The sequence below is a fragment of the Austrofundulus limnaeus genome, unplaced genomic scaffold, assembly GCF_001266775.1.
Source record: "Austrofundulus limnaeus strain Quisiro unplaced genomic scaffold, Austrofundulus_limnaeus-1.0 Scaffold244, whole genome shotgun sequence".
In the NCBI taxonomy this organism is placed as follows: Eukaryota; Metazoa; Chordata; class Actinopteri; order Cyprinodontiformes; family Rivulidae; genus Austrofundulus; species Austrofundulus limnaeus.
The window spans coordinates 180884-203607 of record NW_013952646.1 but is presented as its reverse complement, the minus strand read 5'-3'; the positions used below and the strand labels follow the sequence as shown (position 1 = coordinate 203607).

Genomic DNA, 22724 nt, shown 5'->3' with positions numbered 1-22724 from the left:
AGGGGGCAGTTAAGAAACACCCATTCAAGAAGACATACAAGGCAAACATAGGAGAACAGGTGAAACCAGTCATGCAGCAAACACAGTTGTCCTGCCTTTTACAGCAGAATAACTAAAAACCACACAAGAGAAGATGAGGGGGAAAAACATGATATTATATCAACAATGTGACACACTGTGGTGTTTATATCCATCCATCCATCCATCCATCCATCCAGAGTTTATATATACAGTGTATATATATATATAAAACTCTGCATAGGGCACATTTAATAGCGAGAATTTGTGGTTTGTAAACAGTATGCTACATTCTTGGTGCAGATTGTTTGATGATAATCTTATTTCAAATGGTTCCTTCTTTTGCACACAGCCTAAAATAATTCCTTTATTCATAAAAATGGAATAGGGTCGACTTCAATGAACCAGTGAGYGATCAGCTTTAGAAATCTCATTTCATCACTCAACAGTCTCCTGCTTTGGATAAAAACAAGTCAAAGACGCATCAGTTGCAGAACAAATGAAGTAACTGAGCAAGAGCAGCAGCAGCTTTTCTCTCTCTGCCCTTTGTTGTTAAATGTGCATTTTTTTGTGCATATTATTTGAGCTGTTACTGATCTGCTCCCTTGCAGATGACTGCTTGTGTGCATGATATTGTACACCCAGCTGATTGCTTTAGCTCAGCTGTTTTTGTAGAGGGATTTAATTTACCAAATCTTTATACTCCACAATGCTTTCTTTATACTATTATCTGTTTTRTTCATGTTGACAGAAAGATGCATACACACAATTAGCTAGAGGCTAATAAATCCTAAAGATGGATGYATTCTGGTGGCAATCAGACAAATATTTTGTAGAATASCATCTATTTTTCGATATTATTTGGAATATTTTCCATGACATATAYAATTCCACACAAGTCACTTTACTTATAACTTGAAGATCTTTAGGATTTAGCCCWGAGTGGGCCTCAGCATGGTTCAAGAAAACCATTGATCTTGTTTGTTTGGTAACAGAGCAGCTGTAACTGAGTGGGGGGAAGGACGACAGTGTTTTTTTTTTTCCTTTTTGACAGATTTTAAGCCTTTTTAAAATAATTTGTCAAAACAAAATGAATTATTTAACACTGATGTCTTTTATACATTTGGAAAGAAATAATGTTGGYTGTAATATAAAATTTCAGATAAATGTGACCCAAAAATATACACTGCTGAAGTTTATTGATAAATTCTCCTATAAGTGAAGTAAATTAAATAAGGCAAGCTTCCAGGTAATTTTTTGTTTGATGTGATTAACTACCAAGCAGTAAACATTGTAGTTTGTAGATTATTCAAAATAATATGCCCCATTCTCTCTTACACTAAATTAATAATTGAAGATATTGAAGAAGCATATGCATCCATTGCTTGTTCTTAGTGTATAGTTCTTCTTCTGGCATACTACGTGTTTTACTTATAAAAAAAAAAACTTGCATATATATTTTTTTTCTTCTCTAAATTAGATCTCTGTTGTCATCCACCCCGAGCACCTCATGAAAGCTGAAAGTTAGATTTATCTGTTCCTCAAATCAAAGTCATGTGGATGACTGTGCTGCCAGACGGGCTGGCCTATTTTCTCTCTCTGAGGAATGTTACTTTTCTTTTTGTTCTTTTTCACTGTATTCATTCTTGTGTTTCCATTTGGTTTACTTTTTTGAAGCCTTTTTTTTTTTTCCCAAAAAATTTCAGCATGCATAGGCCAGATGTCCAGTACTGATGATTACTCTGTTTGGGTAGTTTAAAGTACAAACAAGGGTGCTGGACCTCTGTGGYAGTGGGCAATGGTAATCCTGTTTTGGGAACATTGTTGACTGCTCTGTGCCAGTGGCCTCCCTTTGCCCAGAACCTGCCACCTGGCAGGGGTGGGGGTGGGGCTGGCTTTCTTTCCTTCACATGGAACAGGAGGACAACAAACACAATGAAAACTCCCTTGTGCCCGGTTCTGAATATCACATAAAAGAGGTTTCACTCTTCACAAGGCATGACTTTAGATTTTGCTCTTGATAATATCCTGTATAATTTCAAATTACAGTGGCAAAGTGAGCTGAACATTTGAGATAATATCCAATCAAATCCTCCAGGGGTTTCTCTGGTAGTATCAGCATATTAGAGTCTGGCCTCACCAAGGGGAAACAGTTACTTTCCATTTGACCATTGTAGTTCAATGAAGGAGTCTTTCAAAAAAAATCAGCTGATGAAGACGAGGGGTGATCTTCATTGCCAAGAGCCCAGGCACGCAGCCCAGGCTCCCTTCCCCCGTCTCCAGCTATATGACATCCTCCCTTGGCTGCGCAGAAGTACCTCAAGCTGTTCTGCTCACAGTCTGTTTCAGGTCTTCTGTTTCTCATCTTAGTTCACATTACAAAGCCTTTCTTTACATGGCACTTTAATCAACTATAATTACATATTTTCCTGCCTTGAGTATCAAAGGTAAATATTGTATGGTGCTCATTTGCATTTCTTTCACAAATACAGCTTTTGTTTGTATTTCCCTTTCATTTGCACCTCAGACGTGTTTTGTTTTTTAAATCTGACCACTTCATTGAGCTTTTGTTAGATTTCCACTGTCACTTATCTTGCTTATTGCTGTTTTACCCTCGCAGCACTTTTTTTTAAATCTTCAGTATCTCCATCTGTCACGTCTGTTCCTCAGTCCCAGTCTTGTTCCTCCTCAGCATTCCCTCTGGAAGCTATACACAAAAACATTTTTTTTTTCTTCCTTCTCCACACCAACATTTCTGCTGCAGTCAGGCTGAATCATGCTGCTTTATGATGTTTAGGGACAAAGTTCTTTTGAAGTGATGTACAGTCTGCTTTGCAAAGGGAACGGTGAGTTTGCGTGTGTATCTGGGGATAAATAGCCTTTTGTGGGCTTTATAAAAAGGTATTGGAATAGTGCGCTGTACAGAGATGTAGACACTGCTGACCAGGTTCCATTCCAGCCGGCTTCTTCACAGCACTATCAGTTCTTTCCACCTTTTTCTCGCTTTTCACAAAACGTGTTATCTGAGGCTGGCCACATTGAAAACCATTGCGCAGCGTTTTTGTGTGAATATAGACGTGAAAGTGCACAATTTCTGAGCTTGTTTAGGTGAGTGTGTGTGGGAGTTTGTGTGCATGCATGTGCCTCTGTGTGTATAAAAGGTGGATTTAGAGACATTAGGGATCCGGTTCTGTCTGATGATGTCTGGCACAACATGAGAAGAAGACAAGCTTGGAACGAGACAAGATTGTCACACCGACGCTGGGAATAGTTTGCTGTTTCAGAGTTAATGCCGCTTTAGAAAAATGCACTTGGTTTACTTTTTTTTTACGCATCACAATTAGCAGAGCGATATGGGTTGCAAGAGAGTAGTGGCAAACAGCCACAGCACTGATAGACAGCAAGCATCCCAGTGCTCCCCCTGCAAGATGACATCTGTGGGCTTTGGTGGCATTGCCAACATCACAGCACACAGCAGATTGTAAATGTTATCAGTCCTGTCAGGTTGAGTCTATATTTGTCTCCAATATCCGCTCCCACTGCTTAACTAACACTATTAWGACTACAATTGGGGAATTGTTTTGACCAGAGATCTGACAAACCCTGGTTAAGCTAGTGAGCTGCCACCTGGTCAAGGCCTTTTGTCTCCAACTCCCTTCAGTCTCCTTGAACCAAAAGAGCTCAGCTTCCACTGTTTTCCTTACAGGACATCACCCCCTGGTGTCTGGTATGCAGGTGTCTAATCTGGGCTGATCCCTTTTGTTCCCCATGTTTGGCAATGGTAGAAGCCCCTCGCTGATCAGGAAGGCAAAGATGGCATTCCAGCAGCTCTCCATAATCCGCTGTCGGAAGTCCAGTAGACGAGTGGCTGATGTTGATAAAACATGCTCCCGGTGGAATTTTACAGTTTGGAGATGGGAGATGGTTTGGAGTGCGAAAGAGAGGGAAGCGCACACACAGACTTTTTTTTCTTGTCCAAAGCAAAAAGCTTGTATGTGTACAAATTGTTTTATAGATTTCAATCTGAGCCTGTCAGAATAATAAATCTCCACAACAGGGCCAGTAAAGCACATACTAATACATATTTTTTCCAATTATTATGAGGATCTTTTTCACCAGACCACAGTTGACGGCTCATTGGTTTTAGACTCATATATTCCCTGGTGAATTACATGCTTCTGCACAAAGCCCAGAATTCATTGAAATGTTTGGTTAGTCAGTATTGATTTTTTACTGTTTACACTGTAAGCAGCATCAAGTGGTCTTTCAGTTAAAATGTTGCTCTTGCTTTTATGTGTATCGATCTCGTGGTGTTTGCCATCATAATGATATTTATTGTTGCAGAACTCAGATATGATTTCAGAATCTCTAAATGTCTGAAAACAAAAGGAATGAAGAAACTGTAGACAGCATAATTTGTAGGCAAAACTAATTTAGATCAAACTACACTTAATTCAAATAATTTTCATTTAAAAAAAGATAAAATGCTCTTCACTTAAAGCTATTTGTATGAATGTAAACTGAAACAATTTATTTTAAAAAAATACTCTTATTTTCTCCTGTAGGTGCTTATCCGCGTCATTGACACCAACAACCACCGTCCTCAGTTCTCCCATCAGGTTTACGTTGTAAACATTCCTGAAGATGAACCTGCAGGGACTGAAGTCCTGCAGATTCGTGCTATGGACAAAGATGAGAAAAACAAACTGACCTATACGCTCCAGAGCAGCACCGATCCCTTCAGCCTGCGGAAGTTCCGACTGGACCCTGGAACAGGCACATTGTACACCACTGAGCGTCTGGACCATGAGACCATGCACCGTCACATCCTCACAGTTATGGTATGAATCGGTCATCATGGATAAATTACTTTCCAAAGGGGAGTTTTGTTTTCCTACAGCTGGTTTAATATAATCATTTTGTTTTGTTTGCTAAGCTGCAATGGAAGTTAGATTATGGTTTGCTTGTCTGGTTTTTCAACGTGGCTTATTTTTTATTCTAATCRAGTTGCTTTATAAATGCTACTTTTCCAGGTTCGAGACCAGGACATTCCAGTAAAAAGGAATCTTGTGCGCGTTATTGTTGATGTGGATGACACCAATGATAATGTGCCCTGGTTCATAGGAACGCCTTACTCCTGCCGTGTGTTTGAATCTGCTGCCATAGGCTCAGCCGTGCTGCAGGTTACTGCTCTGGACAAAGACAAGGGCTATAACGCAGAGGTAGTCTACAGCATTGAGTCAGGTAATTGCCCATGTTTTTATTGTGCCTTTTAAATGAATTGCAGTTTCCTTAAGTGTTATTTATATATTTTATTAAATCTAAAAGCTTTCTTTGTCAAATGAAGTTTATTAAATCAGCCCATTAAAAATCTATGATTCAGCTTTTATGCTGCCCATTGTATCCTGATCATGAATGAAATATTGTACAAAAAGGAGGAAAATATTGACGTCTTTGTTTAGAGGATCACTAGTGTGTGGGTGATGGGCAAATCTCTCACAGAGTTTCCCATGATGGTTTCTCTCCTACACTGAGCTGTGAAAAGCATGCAGCAGTTATGTTGTTGTTTGCAGATATGCATATTTCAAATAACTGAGATGCCTGTGTGACTTTGTTGTAGCTTATCATTCTCCTCATACATTATTCCAAAAAAAATTAAATTTCCCTTGATATTTCTCTCTTACAGGAAATGTTGGAAACTCTTTTGCTATTGATCCTGTTCTTGGGACAATCACAGTCGCTAAAGAGCTCGACTGCAGCAGCAAAACGGCATTCGAACTCACCATTAAGGCCACCGATAATGGGGCGCCACCTCTGTCCACTTCAGCCACCGTTAATATTATGGTAACTGTTTCTGACAATGCTGCCCCCAGATTCGCTGAACAGGAGTTCTCCTCAGAGGTCAGCGAATTAGCCCCTCTAGGAAGTTTTGTCAGCATGGTCACAGCCACCAGCCAGTCATCTGTTTTTTACCAAATAAAAGGTGGCAATGTCAACAATGTGTTTGATATCAATCCAAACTCCGGAGTGGTTGTGACACAAAAAGTTTTAGATTATGAGACCACCGCTCAATATAAGCTCATCATCCAAGGCACCAACATGGCGGGACTTGCCAGTAATGCAACACTCCTGATTCATCTCAAAGATGAAAATGACAATGCTCCAGTCTTTATCCAAAGGGAATTCAAAGGTGTAATCAGCGAGCTGGCCTCAATCAACAGTGTTGTTCTGACGCATGAAAACACCCCCTTTGTCATTCATGCCTCGGATGCTGATTCTGACCAGAATGCCAGGCTCATTTATCAAATTGTCGAACCTTTTGCTCATAACTACTTTGCCATTGACTCAAGTACTGGGGCTATCCGAATCACAACAGCTTTGGATTATGAACAGAGGAGTGTTTTCCGCTTCACAGTTCAGGTTCATGATCTAGGAATGCCACGGCTGTTTGCAGAGACACCAGCCAATGTGACCATAGAAGTAATTGATGTTAATGACTGCTCACCCGTTTTCAGCCAAGAAGTGTATGAAGCATCCTTCATTGTGCCAACCTACAAAGGCATAGAAGTTATTCAAGTGAATGCTACTGACTCAGACTCGGGGCCCAACTCAAAACTTCTCTTTTCCATCTCTGAGGGTAATATTGGGGACAAATTCAAAATCGATCTAGTCTCAGGCATCATTTCTATTCAGAATGTCACACAACTCAGGAGCAGATATGAATTAAAGGTTAGGGTTTCGGATGGTCGATTTGCTGCTGTTTCTACAGTGAAGATTAATGTAAAGGAAAACAAGGAGAACAAGATGAAGTTCACTCAGGATTCATACAAAGCCTACATCCAAGAAAATTCTTCTGAGAAGAAAACACTAGCTGTGATTGCTGCTGTTGGGAACCAAGTGAATGAACCTTTGTTCTATCGAATTTTAAACCCTGACAACAGGTTTAAAATCAGCACTACTTCTGGTGTTATCTCAACTACTGGGATTCCATTTGATCGGGAAGAACAAGACACGTACGATATCATTGTTGAGGTCACTGAGGAAGACAAATCTGAAAATGCAGCACATATTTTAGTTACTGTGACTGTGGAAGATGTAAATGACAACAAACCAATGTTTGTTTACCTTCCCTATCATGCCCTTGTCCAGATGGATGCAGAGGAAGGTCAGATAATTCGACAGGTCAAGGCCGTGGACAAAGACATGGGTGCAAATGCAGAAATACATTATTCTCTAAAGGAGCATCAAGAACACTTTGAAATGAGCCCATCTGGAGAAATCCTACTTAAAAAGAAATTTGAGAAAGACTCCCTCAACACAAAGTTTGTTCTTGTCGTTGTGGCTAAGGATAATGGCAAACCACCTCTTTCAGCAGAAGTTGAAGTGCCAGTAACAGTTGTGAACAAAGCAATGCCTGTGTTTGAGAGGCCATTTTACAGCATTGAAATCCCTGAAAACATTCAACTACATTCCCCTGTGCTCCATGTGCAGGCCAGTGACTCTGAGGGTCCTCGCATTGTGTACACTATTGCTGAGGGGGATCCTTTCAAACAGTTCTCAATTGATTTCAACACAGGGGTCATTCATGTGATTCAGCCTTTGGACTTTGAGATTCATCCTGCCTATAAGTTAAATGTTAGAGCCACAGACTCTTTGACTGGAGCTCACTCTGAGGTGTTTGTTGATATCATCCTGGAAGATGTAAATGATAACGCCCCTGTTTTTATGTCAAAGGCCTACTACGCCAATATCTCTGAGGCTTCTGTCATCGGTACATTCATTTTGCAGGTGGTTGCCAAAGATTCTGATACTGGTAACAACAAAGAAGTATTTTTTCAACTGATTGAGGAAAGGGGGAAAAGTTCAGATTATTTCACCATTGACCGTGACTCGGGAGAAATCTTTACATCTCAAATTCTTGATCATGAAGAGATTCAGCAGCACAAGCTGAGGGTCCGTGCAGTGGATGGAGGAGTACCAGCCCTTTTTAGTGACATCATTGTGACAATAGATGTCACTGACCTGAATGACAACGCACCAGTCTTTACAGAGCACACCTACAAAACCACTATCAGTGAATTGGCCCCACGTGGACACTTCGTCAACCAGGTCCAGGCTTCTGATGCAGACAGTTCAGATGCAAACAAGTTGGAGTTCTCAATTATATCTGGAAATGAAGAACAGAACTTTGCCATCAACAAAAAAACTGGAGCCATTGTCATTTCAAACCACCGCCAACCACACATGCAGCCAGTTTACAATCTTAATGTATCTGTGTCAGATGGCGTGTTCAGAGGCTCAGCCCTTGTTGAGGTAACAGTTATCGGTGCCAACTTCCACAACCCCACCTTCTCACAGACGGAGTATTTAGTGGAGGTTATTGAGAACTCACCTGCTGGTACTCTGGTAGCAGAAGTACCTGCGACAGATGACGATGAAGGCATCTATGGGCAGATTACTTATCATATTGTCAATGAGTTTGCAAAAGACAAGTTTACTGTTAGCGAAAAAGGAGACATTTTCACTCTTGATAGACTCGATCGTGAAAATCCTGTTGAGAAGGTTATTCCTATTTCTCTGATAGCTAAAGATGGTGGTGGAAAAGTAGGCTTCTCTGTTGTTAACGTCATTGTCACAGATGCCAATGACAACACTCCTCAGTTCAGAGCAGTTGAGTACAAAGCCACTGTTGCATCAGATGTCCCAAGGGGAACATCTGTACTGAAAATTGCAGCTTCAGACATGGATGAGGGGAGTAATGCTGACATCGAGTATTCCCTTGAAGCAGATGTTGAAAATGTCGAGGAGAATTTTGATATACACAAAACCTCTGGAGTCATTATTACCAAAGAAAGCCTCATTGGACTTGAAAATGAACTGTATGCATTTTTTGTGAGGGCGAAGGATACAGGGAACCCACCCAAACATTCAGTTATTCAGGTTTACATTAGAATTGTCTCATCAGAGACACAGGTTCCCAAATTTGCGGAACTATTTTATCGGTACACTGTTCCTGAGGATCTTCCCATCGGTACAGAGATAGATACGATTCAGGCCGAGAGCGAGCAGCCAGTTGTTTACAGCCTTGTGAAAGGCAACACTCCTGAGAGCAATGACGATGAGGTGTTTGTTGTAGACAGAGATAGTGGAGCCTTAAAACTTCAGAAGAGCCTTGACCACGAGACAACCAAATGGTACCAGCTCACTTTGCTTGCTCAGACTCTATATGAGAACTATGAAGTAGTTGCATCAGTAATTGTGAACATCCAAGTTAAAGATGTTAATGATAACAAACCAGTCTTTGACGCAGACCCTTATGAGACTGTTGTTGTTGAAAACCTTCCAAGTGGGACTGCAGTCATTCAACTCAAAGCCACAGACCTTGACTCTGGAACTAACGGCCATGTCGTCTACAGCCTTGACCCTAAGCAGAACGTCCATGAAATCTCTGATCTGTTTGCCRTGAACAGTGAGACTGGATGGGTAACCACCTTAAAGGAGCTGGACCGTGAAAAAACAGACAAATACCTCATTGCCGTCCTGGCTACAGACCAAGGCGACACAGTTCAGCACATCACCGGTGCAACTGTGGAGATAAAAGTGGCCGATGTGAACGACAACCCGCCTCGCTTCACTGCAGAGATCTACAAGGGAACGGTCAGTGAAGATGACCCTCCACCAAGCGGAGTGATTGCTATTCTCAGCACCACAGATGATGACTCTGAAGACATCAATAAACAAGTTAACTATTTTATAACAGGTGAGTTTTGTTAGTTTTTCCAGTTTTTTAAGCATAGTTTATGTTAGCAAGTTGAATCAAAGATAACTGGACTTCTTTATTCTTGAAGACATTTCACTTTTTGTCTATGAAGCTTTTTACCCCTAAAGGTGCTAAATTTCAAGAGTTTGAGCACCTTTCAGCTTAAAACTGAGAAATCTCTTTGGATGTGAAGCAAAACAACCTCAAAAATCCCCCCAAAAATTCCAGTTGCTTTTGATTCAACTTGCAAGGGTTASCATGTTCTGAATGACTGAGAATCTACAACAGCACATAGATTTTCCACATCTTGGTACTAACAGTGATTTGTAAACATAGCCCAGAGAGGGTTTATCACTTAATATGATGATATTAACTCATTGTTGAAACACTGTACTTATGGATWTCCCATAATCTTCCTGATTTCTTGGCAAATATTGAACTCGTTATGTGAAAAATGTTTAATTGTCTGAATAATACTTTTAAATCTATACGACTTTATGTGTTGCAAATTAGCAAGTGTAAATTACTTTGCCAAGTCTAAAAATATCAAGTGGACTTATAAATTGGAGCTGTCAGTTTTCTATATGCAATCATGGTTTACATACTTGAGTAACAACAATATTTGCTTCAGAAATGACAGTTTGCTTTGTAAAGTTTGTGTAATTCTACAGAGCTTTTCCAGGCATTAGAGCTTTTTAGTTGCTTAGAGAGCTTTCTGCTTCTGATTTGTTAAAGCTTGTTTCATCTCAAAACAGGAGGAGACCCACTCGGTCAGTTTGCCATTGAACATCTTCAGAATGAGTGGAAGGTTTTAGTCAGGAAGCCCCTGGACCGCGAAGTGACAGACAATTATCTGCTCACCATCACTGCCAGTGACGGCATCTTCACTGCTAAAGCTGTAGTGGAAGTCAAGGTGCTGGATGCCAATGATAATGACCCCATATGCATAAAGGTAAAGTTTACTTTGCTTGTATTTTCAGCAAGTAATTTTTATCCCCATTTCTTCTCAGTGTGCACCGCTTTTACTCCATGWATGTTAACTCTGTGTGTCCTCCAGTCCGTCTACAGTGAAAGCGTCCCAGAAGATTCCCCGGCTGGCAGGCTCATCCTGCAGGTCTCTGCCACAGATGCTGACATCCGTTCTAATGCCCAAATCTCTTACGAGCTCCAGGGAGTTGGATCTGAACTGTTCATGATTGACTCAGAGACAGGTGTGTATATCTGTGCAGGAATGAGGATTTAAACAGGAGAGGGGGAAAAAAAGGAAYGTAGGAGTGATGTTTTGGGTAAAGCAGAAAATTGAGCTCTCTAATTATGATTTATATTATTTTATTCATGAAGCGTTGTTTAATTTGATCCAATCTATGTTGGAGGTTATTGTGTTATTATGGAGCAGTGGGAATAAAAATCATTTTGAAGTCTGTCATGAAACACTCCTGGGCTTCAGCGCTGTGCAGTAAGTCAAAAAGGCAGCTCAGCATGACAAGCTTCACATTCTACACGGGCGCTGTGATTCCCCTGCAAAATGTTCTGTTTGGCATGTGTGTCTTTGTTTCTTTGTGTTTAAATTATTGTTAGCCACAGAGGACATTTGGAAGTTTTACCCAGTTGTTATTTACTTATTCATTTTTAAAAGAGCCAAGAACATTTCCCTGTCGGGCGTTCAAAYGCCTCTCAGTGGCACTAAAATACAGAGTCGCATAGTTATATTGAATTAATGTCTGCAATACTTCATGCCGGCAAATTATTTCCTCTGGGAGATGCTCTAAATCAGACTTTTCACTTGGTTGCTGAATAAAAAAGTAAACTGGAAAAAAAATAAAAATAAACCCTCAGTACAATCATASTTAATCAAAACCAACCTGTTTTTGYAGTTAATGGAAAATAAAAGTATAGTAAGACAGTGCAGACTAAGCCTGTAGATTTTAGCAGCTTTACAACACATCTGCTSTTGCTAAGACAGAAAGTAAGGCAGAATGCCATCCTGCTGTCTTCTGGTAGAACTCAATATTAAGTTTGCAGCAGCAGCAGTGCTGCTGTTGAAGGATTTCTGTTTTCAGTGCAGACAAGTAAGAGTATTGCTGATTATGATCGCCGAGAGGCTCTGCAGTTTTCCAGTGAGGTTGTGGTAATCTTGGCTGCCTCACTTCCCAAGACACTTCCAAGCTGCTCATTGCTGCCAACTCTTGATGTTTTTTTTCTTCAGCGCTCCCCCCTGTCTTTGCCTTTCTCTACCACCTCTCGTGCTTCGATGACTTATTCATTCCTCTTGCTTATCTCTTGAAAGCCTTTAGTTTGGATGCTTTTTATTTGCCTGGTAGGCTAATGGTGCTCTACAGTTTACACTGTTTGCTAATGAACTTGCTATTTTATCAACTCTTTGCAAACACAAATTATGATCCCTGTGTGTACTTCTGTACTCCAGGGGAGCTGAAGACCCTGCAACGCCTAGACAGAGAGGAGCGAGATGAGCACAGATTCAGAGTGCGAGCAGTGGACGGGGGAGGGAGATATTGCGAGGCTGAGATCCACATCACGGTGGAGGACGTCAACGATAACCCACCTCAGTTCTCGTCTGATCCCTACACCATCACAGTGTTCGAGAACACAGAGACGGGCACATTTGTTGCTAAACTGTTGGCAAATGATATTGATACAGGTAAGGACTTCTGTTATAAAAACGTTTTTCTAAATCTGTATTTCACAAAGAAGCTAGATGATTTGAAGTCCTCAAGCTAAAAAACACGTTTGTCATTTTTAGTCACTAGTCCATTTTGCTAGATATAAAGGAGGAATCACGAAGCTAACAATTTGTCACACTGGCTTAAGTTTTATGGTTTAGTAGAAATTGTTTTCTCTCAAAATGTTTTTAAACTCACAGCTGAGGGAAAAAGAAATCTTTGAAAAGAGCCTCAAAAAGGAGTGAAAATATTTCAGTCAAAAAGACWGTTTTTATCTTCATTGATCCATGAAGAAGACCAGGATCACCWGCTCCTGTGGCTTCAGTTATGAAGYTTCATACTTTATTCAGCTACATACTTGTGTGAGAATATGTCAGTTACGTGGCAACACATTTGTTGTTGAAGAAAGTGTTTTGGCGAATTGTCAATTATTCAGAAGATCAATCATGTCAGCATTTTCTTTCCACATTRCATCGTTGCCACAATCCAAAACAGAAACTAGAAGCACTTGGAGAGCCAGCCTCCGCAAGGCCAATTTCCCCTGTCCTGCAATAGTGAAGAATCCTTCAAAAAATTCCTGGGTCCAGWTAGTGATCCGGATCATCACCAAAACTTAATTTTTTATTCCTTTGGCCAATACCCRCCTGTRGAAAAAATTTCATGAAAATCCRTCCATAAGTTGTYGAGTAATTTTGTCCACAGACAGACGGACAGACATACACAACCGAAAACATAACCTCCTTGGCGAGGTAACAAAATGTAGAACAAGCACACCAGCATGAATAAAAAGCCATTATAACTTACTAAAGATGCTGCTGAAGTGGCAAATTTAAGAATAAAACATGAACCAAATTTAAAATTAAATTGAAGAGGAGGAAGACACAACCTGATATGAATCTTAAAATAACAAGATATTAACATATGATGACATTAAACACATCCTCAGGTTTAAATCTGTTCAAACTCACAAACAGGCCCACTGATTTTTTGTTTTCCCAACCTTGTAACTAAATAAAACAAGTCCAGATCATGTAAAAACAAGGTTAACATTTAAAATTTCTAAAGAACATCAAAATAATAAGTTAATAGAAAATAAACAAATTTTTGTGAATCTCGTGTCTCCCATTATTGTTATCAAAAATCTTATTTAAATGAATACGTTCTATTTAAACTGTAATTTTAGCTATGCATCCAGGGCTTTCCTGAGTCTATCAGTTTTTAACCTGCTGCCATTTTCTCTGTTTGCAAAGTATAATATTTGTGAAAGTCTAATATTAAATATAGCCCCACAGAAAGTGTCAAAGACATTTTTTGCAATCAACTTTCCTGAAATGAGAAATAATCAGACAAACAGGTTTTAATTAACTCTGTTTTGGATGTGGCAATAGAAGGTTAATTGCCAGAAAATAGGCTCAAATATAGCCCGTGCATCGGACCTAAATGTAATTAACTTACAGCTGACGTATTACTTCAGGTCACAACAAAATTTAGATGATTCAATAGTATAATTTATCAATAATTTTTAGCATCATTTATTCTTTTGCATATTCATCTGGACTCTGTGTTGACTAACTTATCTCCTCACTGTGGAGCTGCATTCGGCTAAATGGCCAGAATGTTGGGATAAAAAAAAAAGTAAATTTTTTTATCAACCCCTGAAATTAAAAGCTCCATTGCACTCTAATGAAATTCCTCTCTCCTCGAGCTGAATTCTCAAAAGGGAGGATTGCAATTTTCCATTTACCTAGCGCAACACCACAGGGCCACATATTTATCTCAGGCGTCTCCTCCTTTCAGCAAACATTGCCAATCACCGAGAGGCTCACACATGGATAGGTCTGGGAGCTTAAACCTCACAATTGAACAGCCATTGGAATCACTTGGGATTTTTATTTTTATTTATTTATTTATTGAGGAGACTGGTGGAACTTCTATTCTAGGTTTTCTGTGTTTAGTGAAGCAGGACACCCAAGCATTAAAAAAACCATCTTAGATTGTTGACTGACAGAGAATCGTCACCGTCTGTCTCCTTCTATTCCATTTCCYCACTTTTTTTAATGGGCCTGGCTGACAGAGTGAAAGGAATGCGAGAAATGGGCCCCTTAGAGACAAACATTAAACGATGTAAAGAAAGCTAGTAGAAGGACTTCTCTTTGCCAAAAGTTGGCTTTACATTTTACATATTAATGACAAGGATAACAAAAAAGGTGGAGAAAACAAGGTGCAGCCTAGTTTAGCCAAAGGCAATAACTATTAGCAATATTTGKTGAAAGCAGAACAGGATTTGAACAAGCATTTTCACACACTTGTACATATCAACAGTATTTTATTGCTATTCTGCTTAGTATTTGTTTAGCTATATTCTACAGTTTTAAAAGGTCACAACCTTTGCATCTTTTTCAGTAGATATTTCCTGCAGGTTGCCTTTTTTAATGAGATGTCAGAATCAGTACTGGGTTTTCTTTGGTTGTAAGTAGTTTAGTAAATATTTATGGAGTCAACTTGATTCAAGGTAGCAACCACAGCTAATTGACCTTAGCAAACACAAAAATGGCTTTATCTATTTTATTTTTACAGATATTAAGATATGTTTTGGTCAGGTTATAGCTGAGAGTCCTCAGCACATACTCTGAGAACTAAYATATCTCAGGAGATCTTGTGTGGCATTACCCATAATGTCATTAACAACGTTTGACCAAACAAAYATAACCCCATCGCTTCTCATCATAAGATGATCTTTGCCTAAAACTCTGGCATAAAGGGCTGAGAGTGATATGCATTCCTTTAACAAATACCAGGCCTTTAATTCTAGCATTTTGTTTATGTCTTCTGCCTTTTGGGTTCTGTAATTTCCGGACTATAAGCCACWACTTTTTTCACATTCTTTGAACACTGTGGCTTAAATAACGATGTTGCTAATTAATGAAGATGGCATGACTGTTCAGTGTAACCAATGAACAGTCATGCCACCAAATTCACTGTCGCCTTACAGCCAGAAGGTCCTGGGTTCGATTCCCGGTTCCAACCTGGAKTCTTTCTGTGTGAAGTTTGTGGTTTTTCCTTGTGTTGTGTGGGTTTGCTCCGGTTTCCCGACACCCCAAAAATTACGTCCAGTAGGTTACATTTAGGCTCAGACTGCCCTTGTAAAAGAGATCTGCAATCTCAGTGAGTAAAATAAATAAAATAAAATAAAATGAATTTACAGGAAAGGGACAGGGTCAGCTGCTTGGTTACTGACTGATCAGTCTGGCAGTCATMTTTAAGCTTGAGCAAGACCCAATGCACATTTTGTGCATTGGGTCTTGTGTAGGACATGCAATGTTTGTGCACAATGCGCATTGTGTTGGTTAGGATATGACGCGTGGTGTCACGTTGCTGTTTTTGTGTGCCACATGCATCGTGCAATTGTGGACTGTATATGTGTTTGGTTAGGTGCGGTGATGATTTTTTGTGAAATTCCTGCAGGTGCCCTTGTATGTAACATCTCTGTGTAATTATCTCATGTTACAATGTGGACACGTGTGGCTTAAAGACAAGTGTGACATATGTGTAGTTTATTTTTTTTATTTATAGTGGGTGCATCTTATATTTAGGCACGCTCAATAGTCTGGAAATTGCATGAYTTTACAGGTTGCGGGTTTCATTTTTTGTCTTCAAAACATCAAATGGATGTAACTCATTCATTAAATATGTGACACTACAGTGACTGGCAACTCATTTACTTGTGTTATTTCACTTTTTTATGTGAATCTGTGCTCAAAAATAAAATAATTACAAATAAATATATATATAAATAAATATTACCTTGCTATAGCTATGTCATTTATTAAAAATACACAAAAAAGATGTATTAATTTGGTAACACCTAATATTTAAGCAGCATTTCGTAAAACAACTGCATTTCTGTCTTAAATAAAAATATAGTTTTTGTTTTAATACTGTGAAATTATCATACTGTCAGAAACTCATACTGGCCTAGTCTAGATGTATCTTTGACCCAGTTACTTCATGCTTCAATCTTTGAAGCYAACCATTAAATTTTAAAATCTAATGTAACCCTTCTTCTAAGAGGATTGATTTATCCTCCATATTTTCTGCATATTTCAGAGCRGACTCGATCTTGGCAGTGGTTTCTGTGTGCCACAGCCTCTGTGATCCCTCCATGGTGTCTGATCCTCGCCCACATAGCAGCTCCCAAGCTCAGCCTCCTGTTAGGATCTCTGAGAGGCTGCACTTATCAGTGTGGAATGATTATGAAGCAGACAGAGACACAGACCCAGACTGGTGCCCTTGATCTGTGATAAACTTCTAAATTCCCCCTCTGATTCAGCTTTTGTCCTTTATCTCACCACCTGGATTGGAGCATATCTCTTTGCCCCCCGGCGCCGCTCTGCAATGTTATTTTCCTCAATCGGTTTTGAAAGTTTCACCATTTTAGAGGAATTTAAACGATTTGTCCCTTGTCCTCTCTGTTGCTTTGCCAGAGTCAKGCTGTGCGTCACTGGACCGTCACAGTAAGCGTCTAAAAAGACTTTCTAGAAGTTGTTCGTTTACCCAAAAATAACAAGATCAATGTGCTTGCTTCGGGCGACATTACAAAGATTTACATGAATAAATTGTGCTATACAATATAGTCTGTGATGTTGCTCTTCAGCTAATCTATTAAATTTTTTACTGTCTGTAAAATATTACATTATAGCAAACAATTATATTAATTTCTGAAAAGCCAAAGGGACCTTGTTCATGAACATGAGCTGCCTATTTATTCTCTCCCTCTGAAGTCACAGATAAATTGACCAAATGTTTCCAGCTCTGTTTCAAATTAAACATTCCAGCCCAGGGACTGAGATAAGCATCATTAAAACCAGTGCATAAGGCAATATAGGAAGTCATAATTCAATACAAATCTCAAAACCGTCATTAAGCAATCGCCTTATTAATGTTCAAACCAGCTGAAAGTGATGAGAAACTATATAAGCAGCGTTCCCCACGGTCATCTCTCCGGCACGATAATGAGATCTAGAGTGGATGGAGGGCGCTCACCTGATAAATGGGACTGTAATAGCATATTCCAAATGGGGACCACCTGAAGAAAAGCRTTATGATTATTATTGTGATCAGTCTTTGTCTTATTTCTGGGACCATCATGCTTGTGGGAGGACATGAGTTATGAGGAYGGGATGAATTAGACGTTTACAGCTCTGGTTTATCAGAGGTGCTGTGAAACACAGATGATCTGGGATGAAGGTGCAGAAGGTGCTGGTTTTCAGAAAATCAATACACCCAAATACAAAAGTCAGTGGAGGGATTTAAGCCCTGAGGTTAAAAGGAGTATTTYTGTTGATGTGGCTGTCAGTGTTATCATGCTCGGCAGCTTGCTGAGTGATGAACATGGGAGGCCAGTTCTCTCAAATTGTAAACTGAAAACTGAAATGAATGAATATCGAAATGTAATGAAAGCATCCATATCGGAACAAAAAAAAAACAACCTGATTATCTTTTTTCATCATTTCAGGTCTTAACAGCGACATTCTCTACTCGTTGGCCGACTCTGCGGATGGATTTTTCTCCATCGATGAGCACACTGGTGTGATAAGCCTGGAGCGTCCCCTGGACCGCGAGGTGCAGTCATTTTACGAGCTGAAGGCCCGGGCCAGCGACCAGGGCTCTCCCCGTCTTTCCTCATTCTGCCAGGTGACGGTCTCCATCCTGGACATCAACGACAACCCGCCTGTGTTTGAGCACCGCGAATACACGGCTAATTTGTCAGAAGACGTGGTCGTGGGCGCTCAGGTGCTCAGAGTGCAGGCAGTCAGCCGTGACACCGACACCAACGGAGAGATCTCCTACAGCATCATCAGTGGGAACGAGCATGGCATGTTCAGTGTGGACCCACGCACGGGTATGTAGAGATACGACTATTTTTTTTTTAAGGTGTGCATAAGTTAATCATTTTTATGTTGTTAAAAAGAAAAAAAAAGAAAAGGTATTGAAACAATGTCAACCAGTGCTTACAGCAGGGTGCATAATAGTCAAATATAGACTCCAATTCTTTTAAGAATCCTCAGTTTTTTTAAGCATGCTTTTTTAAATTGAAGTTTGTTGTTACAAACCAAAGGCATCCCTATAGTGAAAGTCACTGTCATTATACCGAGCGCAACACAAGGACATGATGCAACACTGTCTGCCCTCAAACGTACTTGACTTATAGGGAAYATATCATGCAAAATCCACTTTTGTTGCCATTAATTGCATTTAATTGTTTACTTGGTGTCTCTAGCAGTGCAGAAAATTAGAATTTTGTTTCTACGTAAATATCTTTATGTTCTGTTTGGTTCATATTTTTCAACTTGTTCAGTTTTCTCTATTTTCTACGACATTTTCTGAACTATTACATCATAGTTTTTGTGGCAGAACTGACAATGTCTGAATTTACCAACTACAATTTTGTCGTCTTCATTCTCCTCTGGCTCTGGGTCAGATTCTGACTCCCAACATGTAAGGCTGGATGGACAAGTCWTATGTTGTTGACATCTTTGAATTCATTTGTAAATAAAAGATTTCTGTGCCGCTATATAGTCATAAACCCCTCTATCAAGTTATAATAAACWGAGCTRGAKGSGGGCGGGGTGTGAAGCACCTTGTTTGGATTTAAAGAGCGGCTTGTAAAGTTACAATGAGGAAGAATTCAGACTAAATCACTGTAGTTGCCCTACCCAAATGATAGATTTAAATGTAGAAAAAAGTTCTAAAAGCATGATATGTCCCTTTTTAAATACATCAGTCTTTTTTCAGAAGACAGTACAGCTAAATTTGCGAACAGCGCATTCCGTGCTGACGCTCCTGCTCAGAAGGCACAGACCGATACGCTCTCTTAACGCTCTCACGTTTGCTTTCCGAGACCATTAGTCAGTGCTGTATTAAAAAAGGCGTGAAAAAAGCAACACGGCTGCTCTGGTGTGTTGTCGTTTAAGCTGCTGATGAGTCGCAGGACTCCTGCCCCTTATTATATTGCAGAGATCCTAATACGATCAAGTGCATCTATTTAAAGTTTTGAATTTCAAAATAATCTGAGCCTTACAACGTGTAATTTTTACCTGCTTTTTTGCCGATGAAGTTTGTTTTATTTCCTCCTCTGCATGTAAATAAAGTGAAACTTTCGGGGCTTGAAAAAAATACACAATGAAAGTTTAAATTGTGTTTTTTTTTTTTTTTTTTAGAAAATATAAGGACTTGCTAAATTGTGAGACTAGTAAAGCTCTTGCATTATGCTTTCTCACTCCCCCTGTCCCTTTTTTTGCTTTCAGGTGGCATTTTTGTGATTGAAGGCTTGGACTATGAGCTCTCTCATGAATACTACATCACTGTAGAGGCTACAGATGGTGGTTCTCCTCCACTCAGTGACATTGCTACTGTGAACATTAACCTCACTGATGTCAATGACAACAAACCAGTCTTCAGCCAGGACGTCTACACGGCCGTCGTCAGCGAGGACGCGGAGCTCGGGAAGACGGTGTTGGCGGTGAGGATGTTGTTCCTGTAGAAAACATTTACATAGGACACAGCAGCTCTTTGATGTGGTGAAATAACTCATAATTACTTACTAAACCCATATGAAGGATTATACCTGTCCTCCACCCGTCTATCTTAACTTCCCTCCAGCTAAATCTGTCAGTTCATCCACCTTCTAGCTCCACTGTTCATTTCCTCGCTCACGGCCCGTCTCCTCTCTGCCCATTATTCACTGAACACACTATCACATATCTGCACCTGTGGCAAACCACCATCTGGTGGAAAAGCTAAATCAGGGCCACTGCTCTTCATGCTCGCTGCGCTCCTGCTCCTGTGCAGTATCTGACACATGCTCAAACAGTATAATTAAAACACATTTGACTCATAAAGCCTCCTGTCCAAGATCAGGTGTTTCCAGCTTTTCCCTTCAACACCTTATCACAGCTTCTTCCCCCCTCTTAGAAAAGAAACGTCTGCTTATGGTCATTTCCCTGTGCATCTAATGTAGGGCTCTATGATTTTCACAATGCTGAAAACATGGACGAAATCGCAGAACTGACCAAACAAAATGGAATCCAGTCTGAAACGCAGAAAATTTYTGTGGCTATTTATTTGTTAAATTATTGTTTAGTCACTTTATTACACCCTTATTAGCCAAATAAATATGAAAGTGTGGAATTCAGGGGAAAAATGGAATTTGGGAAAAAAGAGATATTTTATAGGGCCCTACTATTGTACCTGGATAGAAATTATTCATGAGAAAATTGAATATTAATAYTTGCCATTGTCTCATACTTGTAACTCTTAACTCTCTGCTAATTTCCCCAGGGATTCCTTACCRTATCTGACAGACATTGACTTTAAATTCATTAATTTATGTTGCCTTTTGCAAGCGCGTGCTACTGTAGGAGGGTAGATATTACAACAGTGAAGCAAAAACAATAACTTTCAGTAAACAAATMTTTCTGTTAAATATAAATAAATATTTAAAATAGTGTTTAAATTTTAGACAATAGATTTTTGTGATGTATACAAACAAACTCCCCCATTAATGAGTAAAAAACCAATAACAACGTTTGTTTGATTCAAAAGGTGATGGCTGAGGATTTCGACGGGCCCTCCAACAGCCATGTTCGGTACTCCATCGTGGACGGGAACCAAGGCAGTCCCTTCACCCTGGATCCACTTCGCGGGGAGCTTAAAGTTGCTCGCCAGCTGGACCGAGAGAGAGTAAGACACACGGCAGGCACAGCTCTGTTCACATGCAGTTTAATTCGCTGAGAAACTAATTGGAGTCTGTGCAAAATCCAATCAGATTCATGTCAAACCTAATAGGGGGGCTTGTTTAGCGATCTCTGCCACATTATTGTGTGGAACAGCAGCTTTTCCTTGTGTATGGTAATTTTAACTCTTTTTTAAATTTTTTTTTTTTCAGACATCTGGGTACACTGTGGTGGTGGTCGCCTCRGACAACGGGGTGCCCCCCCTCTCCAGCAGCGCCACGATCAACATCGACATCTCCGACGTCAACGATAACCCGCCTCTTTTCTCCCAGGCTAACTACAGCCTCATCATCCAGGTGAGAAGGGAAAGGGGGCTGGRGGTCGTGCAGATAGCTGATTAGAGAGAATAAGATAGATGGAGAGGAAGAAAGGAACAAGGGGGTGCAGGAGGGATTGCAGCAGACACAGGGAAGGATTAACAGGGAGAAATAATGGAAGGCTGTGAGACTAGAATATCAAGAAGTAAGTAGGAGGATGAAGCAGGAGCGGAGGTAAGTTGAGGGAGAAAAGAAGGGGGTGAGGGGATTGAAAAGACAGAGGTTGCATCTTAAGTGTAAAAATGCAGATCAGGATAAGACTAAAAGGAGAGTGAAACCTGCAAGATGCTAACAATGAAAGTGTATAGCTGATTAGACTGAAGGGAAGAAAAAGTAGAAAGGGAGATATCCCTATTCCTCAGGTTTAGAGAACAAAAGMTCTGAATCTAAGGGTAGACAAAGTCTACTATTTTAGAAAGCTAAAAACAGTGGTTGTGAGTGAAGGGGCAGCTTCAAGCTGTTCAAAATAGGTGGATGGAACCATCATAACAGCAATATGTTTGTGCATTTTCATGGCTCGTGTTCAGAAATTTAGCTGGTGCTATTTAAAATTAGAAGGTACAACAGAGCCATGACTTGACATGGACTTGYGACCTGTCCAGGGTGTACCCCGCCCCTCGTACTGTGACTGCTGGATATGGGCACCAGTGACCCACGCAACTCTGAAAAGGAAGAAGCGTGTACAGAAAATGGATGGATGGATGGAACAGAGCCATGACTCCATCAGAATAAACCTTTAGCCTCTACAAACTGATGTACTGATGGCACCGTAATCACGCACTATTAATTACCGTTTGAAATTAGTGATTGAGACCATAAAGTCTTTAGGAAAATCACACATCAGATGAGAAGAAGAGTATTTAATAGCCGTTAATWCTTTCTGTCTGCTGGAATTTGCAGCATTTATCATATCTTTGCCACGGGTGGTGGCGTGATAAGSCTCGTCTAATGCTGCCTGAGAGACRGGATCACACAGTTTTTATAATTCACCCCGTGATTGCTGCCTGCTTCTTTGCACTTAAATTTCTATGCATTTGCCTGAAAATAGATTGAGCATGATCGCATTTTAGGTTTGAAGCATATGAAATGTTGTAACTTGTTTTTTTACAAATCTGGAGCATAAAAACTAACTAACTAACTAACTAACTAACTA

General features: G+C 40.0%; 1 protein-coding gene across 7 annotated transcripts in view; it reads left to right on the top strand.

Moving 5' to 3' along the window:
* Positions 1 to 22724, top strand: part of fat1a (FAT atypical cadherin 1a) — a 77451-nt gene that overhangs the window by 41150 nt on the left and 13577 nt on the right. For all 7 annotated transcript variants that reach the window (XR_001311183.1, XR_001311182.1, XM_014020188.1 and 4 more), the window contains 10 exons: positions 4584 to 4859; positions 5052 to 5262; positions 5705 to 9778; positions 10534 to 10730; positions 10836 to 10989; positions 12204 to 12437; positions 17975 to 18361; positions 19767 to 19981; positions 21064 to 21201; positions 21407 to 21550. Coding sequence is in view for 5 of the 7 variants with exons in the window: in XM_014020188.1 (XP_013875642.1) it covers positions 4584 to 4859; positions 5052 to 5262; positions 5705 to 9778; positions 10534 to 10730; positions 10836 to 10989; positions 12204 to 12437; positions 17975 to 18361; positions 19767 to 19981; positions 21064 to 21201; positions 21407 to 21550 (6030 nt within the window). In the remaining 2 variants the exon portion in view is untranslated. The remainder of the gene's footprint in view (positions 1 to 4583; positions 4860 to 5051; positions 5263 to 5704; positions 9779 to 10533; positions 10731 to 10835; positions 10990 to 12203; positions 12438 to 17974; positions 18362 to 19766; positions 19982 to 21063; positions 21202 to 21406; positions 21551 to 22724) is intronic.